Genomic DNA, 9815 nt, shown 5'->3' with positions numbered 1-9815 from the left:
TTGGGGTGAAAAATGAATTTTCATTTCCATGTGCTATCAAACACTTGAAAAATGTCATTTTCCATGGAAATTGATTTTCCACCCTATTTTCCACGTGCAATCAAACAAGGATAAAAATAAAAATCACAAAACAATTTTCTTTAGATTTGATCCAGGGTTTTGAAAATGGACGGCTACTGAATTCCACATAACTCCCAAATTCAAAATTAAAATTTGACAATGAAAAATGACTTTTTTTGGATTTTTTATTTTTATTTTTCAAAGCTCATAGAATATTGTTCTCTACAACATTGAAGCATCAAATCAAGGTTTTGGATACCATAAGTTGAACCCCCTAGTTAGAGAGGTTGAAATCCTTACTAATCTTAAAAGTAACAAAATTGAGTGAACGATAAGGACAGATAAATGTAAAGTCGAAGTGTCTTTTTTGGTTCGATCCATGATAAGATAGACTCTAGGGTTTTAGATTCATCTGAAAGAAAAGGAAATATAACTAAAGAAAAGAAGAGAATAACAAAAAAAAAGAAAGAGTAAAAAAAAGTGATAAATTACTATATTATATATGGTACTGTAGTAGTTTAATAAAATATACAAATATACATAGAACTTAGGAGAATCCATAGAGATATTTATTGATCTTTTCCCAATATCACGAACAAGATCCAAGAATAAGATTAGTTAATGGAGCGGGGGGATAGGTATGAGGAGCAACTGGTGGCGAGAGAAGGGATGATTTGTTCCTTGAATAGTTCTTTCAAAAACTCAAAAACTTCATCTGATTGATGAGTCATAAGACAAGTGTCGACCATATATATATATGTGGGTCCGTTCAGCACCAAACATTTTAACCAACCATTTTTGTCCTACATGGGTTAGAAGTTTTGGAATGGGTCTCCTCACCAAAAATCAGCCCATTCCAAAACTTCTAGCCCCATGTTTACAAGTTGAAAAATCGTGGACCATCCATTTTTCATAGGGTTACAAATTTTGGAATGGGCTGATTTTTGGTGAGGATGATCTCTACAGTGGAATGGGCTGATTTTTTGTGATGATGATCTCCTCACCGTAGAGATCATCCTCACCAAAAATCAGCCCATTCCAAAACTTCTAACCCATGTTTTGAAAAATGTTTTGCCAAAATGTTTGGTGCTGAACATTTCCCTATATATATATATATATAAGGTCCTGTTCCCCACCCTAAGTTTTACCCTACACTTTAACAAACGTGTTTTGTCCTACATGGGTTAGAAGTTTTGGAATGGGCTGATTTTTGATGAGGATGATCTCTACGGTGAGGAGATCATCATCACCAAAAATCAGCCCATTCAAAAACTTCTAACCCCATAAAAAATGGTTTACAAAAAATGGACGGTCCACGATTTTTCAACTTGTAAACATGGGGCTAAAAATTTCGGAATTGGCTGATTTTTGGTGAGGATGATCTTCTAATCATAGAGATCATCCTCACCAAAAATCAGCACATTCCAAAACTTCTAACCCATGTAGGACAAAACACGTTTGTTAAAGTGTAGCGTAAAGCTTAGGGTGGGGAACATTTCCCACATACATACATATATATATATATATATATGGGTCCCGTTCAGCAACAAACATTTTTCAAAACATGGGTTAGAGGTTTTGGAATGGGCTGATTTTTGGTGATGATGATCTCCTCACCGTAGAGATCATCCTCACCAAAAATCAGCCCATTCCAAAACCTCTAACCCATGTTTTGCCAAAATGTTTGTTGCTGAACATTTCCCTATATATATATATATATATATATTCTCATTTTAGGTGTCAATGTAGATAGAATTGTATGGTTCCAATCATAAGGGAAAAACAGAAAACAAATTAGGCTGTCTAAATGACCATAATGCCCCTCAGATAGCAGGCCTCACTCTGTGACATTGTCATTAATTGTTATCTCATAAGATACATACTTCAGCATTTTGTGAAAGACTATTGATAAAATAACTACAAGTAAAATAAAATTTCATAAATTTTGAACAAATTTGATTTAAAAAGAAAAGGTATAGATGGAGGAAAAGAGATCAAGTATCAGCTTTTCGGAGAAAATCTATCTTTAATATGATTGTTTCTCACTTTAGATTTTGAGAGAAACAAAGAAGAGTGCTTATGAGTCCAATATAACTTATAGATGAGAACTGGCCTGAGCTTCTGTTCCATCCCATGAGGTAATTCGTCTGCTACAAATAATTCAGTCTAAATTGTCATATAAATCCTATAGAGTAGTTCATGAAGATGCATACTGATGAAGATTTGTGGATTTCAACTATCCATCTTTACCAATTCCCAATAGTCGAAAACGAAAACAAGACATTATGTTGGATTTAATTAAAAAGAAGCATGCACTTGTATGTTGACTGAGAAACAGAGATACCTCTGATGGGCTGCTGCTGCTCCTCAGAGACTGATTATGTGACCGCATTTGTACAGAGAAAGAATTATTCTGACAAAATTCAGTTACACACCTTTGAAACTTGACAGGATAGGATACAACTCTTCGACAATTATAGTTCAATCAAGCATATGTAGGAGCCAGACACTGATCAACCATATCCAAGAGGTTAGGGTTTTCCAATGCCGCTGCAACCCGTTCTTTATCATTCAACTGCTTGTTCACTGCAAGATTCGAGTTTACTCAATGAATCAACAACATTGATGTCTGACCAATAATCACCAGTTGAGTGGGTCAACCCCAATTTAAGTTATACTTCATGTCTAATAAAAAGATTATTTGATTTTGAAGTTGCTTCCAACAACTCATCCTTTAATCTTTAATATATATAGATAGATAGAGAGAGAGAGAGAGAGACGTACCTGCAGCTTCAGTTGCATGAGTTCCAGGTGCTACCTTAATATCCACCTGAACAAATTTCAAAGACAGACCATTAAAAAGTAGAAAGATAAAATCAATATGAACAACGGTTTAGAGAGGTCATGGAATCCAACCCAAAGCAGACAATAACAATTGAAAAAACTTAATACATTAAAGAAGGTCTTCCTACCCTTATAAACAAAATCATCCAAAAAGTAAAGATACACTATCCCAAGAGACCTCTCTACGTCTGAACCAGTGCCAGTGACTCAGTGATACAAAGGTGATTTGCTGTCTCGAATGCCATCTAGAACCTCATTTTCTTTGGCTTAAAAAACTCTTGTTTCTTTCATTCCAAAGACCCCCATAAACCCACAAAGTGAAGGAACCACCAAATCAGAGGCCATCAAAAAGACTACTAATGAGCTGAGCTAAGAAGAATCCAACAAATCCAATATGGATTAAAGAAGGAACCCCCAAATAAACTAGCTAATTCACAATGAAGGAGATTGACAAATTCTCTACTATATTTGCAGCACATGGGGAGCAAAATTAATGATGGACAAAAGAGATATAATTGAACAGCGGCACCCTGTTCCACATCTAAACATGACATTCTGCAAAGCATCTTCCCTCCCGCCTTCAATTTGAAAAGAAGAAAACAGGAAAAGCCTGTCCAAAGACAATAGCCAATACCACATAATCCCCCGACTCACTTCTCTCCATGGCTATAGCCACTATTCTACCCAATGCTTCGACCACCACGATTAATGGAAAAAAGAGAAGCGGATCACCTTGCCTTAATTCATGGATCATTAGAATTTTATTGCTAAAAGAGAAAGAACATGTGGCCAAGACAGCCACCAAAAAAGATACAAAGCAAACTGGGGGGAAAAAACAAAGAACATTACAGGCTTCTCAAGCAATACAAATGAGGTCCCACTTGAAGACGAAGTCTTCAAAGAAATCTCCTTTAAACTCCTTAAATAACATGCTCCATGAAAATAATAAACCCAAGACGGACAAGCACCTCATGCAAAGAGTGATCGACCCCTTCAAAGATTCTGCTATTCCACTCCAATAAATGATATGCGGGATTAAGGACTGAAGGATCCTTTTCTTAAGTGGAGTGTCTTTGAGAATCCAGCTTTGGAACAAGGCTAAGAGGGAAGAAGGAAAACATCAATGGATTTTGAACAATGATAAGGAATGGGACCAAACCTCATCAGCAAATGAATGATTGATTGACTCGTCACTTGATTTGCACCAAAATCAATAATTAGTCGAATGGCCACCCCTTCTCATTAGATTCTCCATTGTGAGAATTTTGCCAAGGACAGTTAACCAGGAAAAGAAAGAAATCTTGGAAGGGACTTTGGGACCCCAAAAGGCTCTGTCTTGAAAAAAATTTAAGGAAGCTGGGCTTAAGGATTTATGAAATGATTTTACCAAAAACTCTCTGTCCTTACCAACATCCCAGACACGAATATCCTCCACCAAAGGGTCAATCTGCATCTGAGAAATACAATTGATGGCCGGAAACCTCTTGAATCTCCTAATCATCAAAGCTTCTTCAAAAAGAAAATCCCAAGAGATTTGATTACCATAATGAATCACAAAATCTTTACCAGGGGCCTCTTTTTTCCGAGATAAGGAGAAGAGTTTGGAAGCATAGATCTAAGAGGCATATTTCCACACCAACGATCTTCCCAAAACCTCACCCTAGACCCCTTATCGACTCTAAACCTGTTCTATTACGAAATCTTGGAATAATCTTGAAAATCCCTCTGCAAAGACTGCACCCATAAGGAGTAATCGCAGATCCGCGTTCCCATTGGACCACTAGATGAAATTTCAATCAACGCATAATGCATTTGAGAACCACAAACCCATGTAGAAAGAAATCAGAACCATCATGCAACAAAAAATACATAACAATATAAACACTTCCTTCACCTATAAAAAAACGAAAAAACCTACTCCCTACCTCAGTTGGTCATTGTGAACAAACACACAACCCTTTTTGGGGTCCAACCCTAGTGCTTTTCTTATGAATTTTTTATCCCGATTACCGAGGAAGCTCCAAACAAATTAAAACCAAGCAATAAAAATAAAATCTTGTCACCATATATGCTACAAGCCAAGCATTTTTCATAGGTTTGTACACGTAGAGACTCCTTGTATTATGCATTTCACAAATCAGACTATGGCATAGGGCAAAAAGGAATATTCTTCATAAGTTTGAATAAAAACAGAGGGTTTTCTCTCAAAACCTCCAAAGAACACAAATGAAGGGACTACTCTTGAGTTCCTGGTTGTAATAACCCCAACAACTTCTGGTACCCTTGCAATACCCCCAACTGGATTTGACGAATGCAGAATCCACAAAAAGGATTTTTTTTTTTCTTATAAAAAAAAGAATAATAACCATTTATATACATATCCAATGTCCTACAATGGGTCTCGCATACATACCACAAAATAATCATATAGAGCAATGTTATTAATCAATCTAAATTTTCAAGAATATTCTGAAAATTTTCGAATGGAAAAATCAATGCTTGATTCACATTCAATATTTCAAAACTGAACAAATAGGCACCATACCTTGTAACGAGAAGGTAGGCTGCGCATAAGTTTCACCCTTAAACAAAGCCCAATAACAGTAGCCATACTGCAATGCTCGACTGTAGGAGTAAATGTGACCCTGAAGCAGAAGACCTTGATTATTTAACGCTTCAATGATTGAGCAATGACACCTACACTAAATTGAACACCCTAATATAAAAAATGGGCACTTAAAAAGATGAAGAATATATGCATTTACCTAACATGGCTTTGCCTATCATCCACTTCAACTGCATCTTCTGTAATTACTTTTAATTCTTCCAAAGAATAAGGATGTTCTGGGTCTTTTATATCTCTAATATGATTTAAGATTGTTAAGGAAATAAAATATTTTCAATAAACTATCCCAGTATATATTCAATTTGAAGAAAATCTCCAATGTTTCCAATTATTTTATGAGAGAAGCTCAATGGAATGGAGTTTTGATGGATTATCAAGCCTTGCGATTCTAACTATAAGTCAAGACATAATTCTGTATGCAAATATAGGTCAGTCGTGAGGAACTTCAAAAACAAGCATTAATCATGAATACAATCACATTTATGCTGACAATATTTTCAGGACTTGGAAGTCTCTGCTTCAAGATTCATAGTCCATACTACAATCACATTTCTTCTTCGTATCCATAGTCCACAGTCCATGGGTGTATATATATATATAGAGAGAGAGAGAGGGAGAGAGAGAGAGAGAGAGAATAAAGAGATAGAGAGGATGAAGGATACGAAGAACAAGAACAACGACAGGGGTGGATAAGGTGAATATCCCAGTGAACATCAAAACTAATCTATTTTTTAAAGTAAAAAATAAATAAATAAATCAGAAGGGATTACAATAAAATATGAACTTAATAATACAACTTTAAGACGCTCCAAGTATGTCTCCAACAAATCATATAAGAACTTCTATATCCCTTCTTGCAAGCTAGACAATTGATTATACAGTGGTACTTCTAGTTTACATTTTAATGTTCTGCTAAACTTAAATTATGAACTGACTTAAAATAAAAAAATTACAGCAGGAAAATCTGGTCGAACAGTAAACCAAGTAATCAACTAAATAAAGAAATAGCAATAGGGAAATATAGGCCTAAGAGGTTGAGAAGACCTACCTCACAAACAAAAACCCTAGCTACCAATCCCCCTTTACAAAATAATCCCATCTGAATTCTCCCTAAGTAGCTTAGAATTCTAATCCACTTTTCAAAGGGTTAGAAATGTTATAATGGGTTGAATTTTTGTGAGAAATAGCCTTCATGGTGTGGATTGTGGAATATCTTCCTCTCACCCATAAATCATAACCTTAATTAGTTTTGATGTAGGAGCCAACCCTGTATCAAAAAGAGATTTGTACAAGGCAAACAAAAGAAATTGTAAAAATTATGAAAATTAAAACATTAATATATGAAATAAAGAGAATATTGCAAATTTCCCCACCATGAAGAACATTATCTCACCCTTAAATATTAGACTTCGTGTAGGGCACAACCCGATTCTATACAAGAGGTTCATGCAATACAAACAACAAATAATTTGTAAAATTCTGGAAAAAAAAAAAAAGGTTAAAAGCATCAAACATTGAAATTAAGAGAATATTGAAAATTTTCTCGTTGCTTGATGGATTCCACACAACCCCAACAAAAACAACAAATAATTTGTAAAATTCTGAAAAAATTTAAAGCATCAGACTTTCAAATTAAGAGAATATCAAAAACTTCTCATTGATCGATGAGTTCCACACCATGACGGTCATCATCTCACCCTTAAATCAACCCATAATGACAACTTTATACTCAACAAGAGATTCATAGCAACGCAATAAAAACACATAATTTGTAAAATTAATGAAACAAAAATTTAAAGCAACAAACTTTGAAATTAAGAACAACACTTGATAAGTCATCCCAACCCCATATTAAACAAGAGATTCATTAAAAAATAATAATAATAACATATAAATTGTATTAAAAAAAAAAAAAAAACACTATGAAAAATTAAAGCACCAAAATTTTGAAATTAAGAGGATATCAAAAATTTCAAGTTGATCGATGGGTTCCACAGTGTACTCGTCTGCATCAGATACTGATATTGAGCTTCGAACGCGGCGTTCCTTTCTTTCGTAAACGATGGGATTAGCGTTAATCAACCCCGCAACCATTCTCACCTCTTGGAATGTTTCGAAACCCTAGAATTTTATCAGAGCGTCTCCACGCCTGAAAACAAATTAAAAACTCAGAAAGGTCTTTTTGGGGGACCGACTAGTTGCATACCACCCATTACCAATTGCACTCCATTTGGTGTGAATGGATCGGTTCATTAGCGAAATGAGCAAAAAAATTGCCACGTGAGTCATTGAATATCTGGTATGGGTACTTGTCCAATATTTTTAAAATGTAAAACGAATTAATAAAACTCGTACAAAGTCAATCAGATTTTTGTAATTTTTGAGGAAAATAATTTAAAGATAAATATTTATTTTATAATTAAAAATGTTTTTTTGTGACTGGACATTTTCTAATCCGCGATAATTCATAATAAATAAAAAAATTATAATTTTATTTTTTAAATCAAACTCAATGATTCATTTCATTTGAGACGTGTGAGTAGAACGAGACAACTCAATAGTGTTGATGGGACCAAATTAAGTAGGATTTTGTAAAAAAATTTAAAATTAAAATATCCAAAATACCCTTACCTTCTCACATTTTTCTCCTACTAGTGGTGTGGCAAATGAATAATTAATCGAATCATCAATCCCTTAATTAATCATGAAATATGATAACATTATTACCCTTCACCCCCCAAATTTTTGTTTTCTCAACATTCAAACATCAAAAAGTCAATAGGATTTAGAGAGAGGTTTAAGATGATAGGTTTCGGTAAGAAATCTTATAAAATATTTTGTATAATCTCTAAAAGTTTGTCGAAGTTTTGTTGAATTTATCCAAATTAATTGAATTGAATCTTTGACGAATAATTATCGAATCAAAACTTTATTACTATGGGATAGAATCATGATGAATGCACATGGTAAATCATGCGTGGTCTGTACATGGTTGACATGGCAATGACACAGAACCATAGATCAGTTTCTTTGGGATTCATAGGAAAAAGATTGCAATTATGTGCCTTGCCACATCAACCGCGTGCATTCTTCATTAGTTTGTTGGTTATTGCATTGGCATATAAAAGATTCGTGATGAATGCAAGTTGTTTTTGATACGTGGTAAGGGCACGTAACCATAGATCTTTTTCATTGGGATGCATCGGAAAAAGATGTGTGGTTCTGTGCCCTTGCCACATCAGCTGAGTACCAAAACTGTGTGCATCATCATTATTCCATATAAAATAATGAGTCATGATGATCAGACTCCCCTGTGTGGCAAACTCAAAATACTCTAGTGACGTGGTATGTGTTAGAACCATAGATTTTATGTCTTGAGATATACATCCACATATCCCCATAATTCTGTGCAGTTGTGAATCTCAAAGATAGAGACCTCATTTCGATTTTTTTTTTTAAATCATAATGATCATTGCTCATGGCATTTCATGCCTTGGATATAGGATAGAAATGAAATAACCGGTTCCATCATGAAGAACTCTTCGATCCCAAGTCTCCCCCCATCCAAACACACGCTCGCACACGCACACACATAAATTCTGGTGCCAATTTAAGGATTGGAAGTTTGTTTTTGGATAATTTTTAAGCTCATTTCAGTTTTCTACCATTTTATACAAATTGAAAATGTAAGTTGCTTTGGCAGTTCTGTTTTCGGAGTTGTTTTGGCTTATTCTAGTGGATTGGATTGGATTCTTCTCTCCATATATTTTTAGAATTATTTTTGTTGGGCTTTGTTTCTGTTTCTTTTTAGGGGAATTTTCTGTACAATGGCTTTTCTACACGAATTACAGTGTAGAGAAGAAAAAAAGAAGAATGATGGATGGATGGTTAAAGTAGTAGGAATTAAAATGGGTTTGTTTTCATTTTTTGTTTTTGTTGGGTTATTGCTTTGGAAGATGTGAAAACACTTGGGTTAAGCTGGAATGTCAAAACAATTGGTAGGACAGATATAAACTTCTCATTCAAACTACAATGACCCACCTTATTGCTTTCCACCAAACCCTTCAACTTTATTGTCTTTTAACTCTCATCATCTCCAACCAAGGAGAACCCATCACATTCACGTCGTGATAACCATCCAACAAACCCATCAAATGGACTTTTTGGGAACAATAAATGCCAGTATCTGTTTTCCAACCAATCAAATATCTCAACCTAAAAATATCATAAAATTTGGTCCCATTGCAAACACAAATAACTGCATTTTTATTAATAAAAGGAAAAC

General features: G+C 34.6%; 1 protein-coding gene across 3 annotated transcripts; it reads right to left on the bottom strand.

Annotated features, from left to right (window-relative positions):
• Positions 1 to 1860: 1860 nt before the first annotated feature.
• LOC147408330 (protein AE7-like) lies at positions 1861 to 7712 on the bottom strand. 3 transcript variants are annotated; one of them, XR_015177061.1, is made up of 6 exons: positions 7495 to 7712; positions 5670 to 5775; positions 5450 to 5549; positions 2845 to 2890; positions 2496 to 2646; positions 1861 to 2210 (listed from the first exon to the last, which is right to left on the bottom strand). XR_015177061.1 is itself a non-coding variant. In XM_086437288.1 (5 exons), the coding sequence occupies exons 1-5, from the start codon at positions 7622 to 7624 to the stop codon at positions 2546 to 2548; spliced, it is 483 nt and encodes a 160-aa protein (XP_086293414.1). In that variant the 5' UTR covers positions 7625 to 7710; the 3' UTR covers positions 2062 to 2545. The 3 variants fall into 3 exon arrangements, 1 of the variants encoding a protein (XP_086293414.1); XR_015177060.1 differs by having other exon boundaries at positions 1861 to 2207; XM_086437288.1 differs by having other exon boundaries at positions 2062 to 2646; positions 7495 to 7710.
• Positions 7713 to 9815: the final 2103 nt, after the last annotated feature.

Source organism: Akebia trifoliata, chromosome 3 (assembly GCF_017979445.1).
Source record: "Akebia trifoliata isolate Shusen 1 chromosome 3, ASM1797944v1, whole genome shotgun sequence".
Taxonomy (NCBI): Eukaryota; Viridiplantae; Streptophyta; class Magnoliopsida; order Ranunculales; family Lardizabalaceae; genus Akebia; species Akebia trifoliata.
Note: the sequence above shows the minus strand (reverse complement) of the source record. Positions and strands in the feature narration are given on the sequence as shown.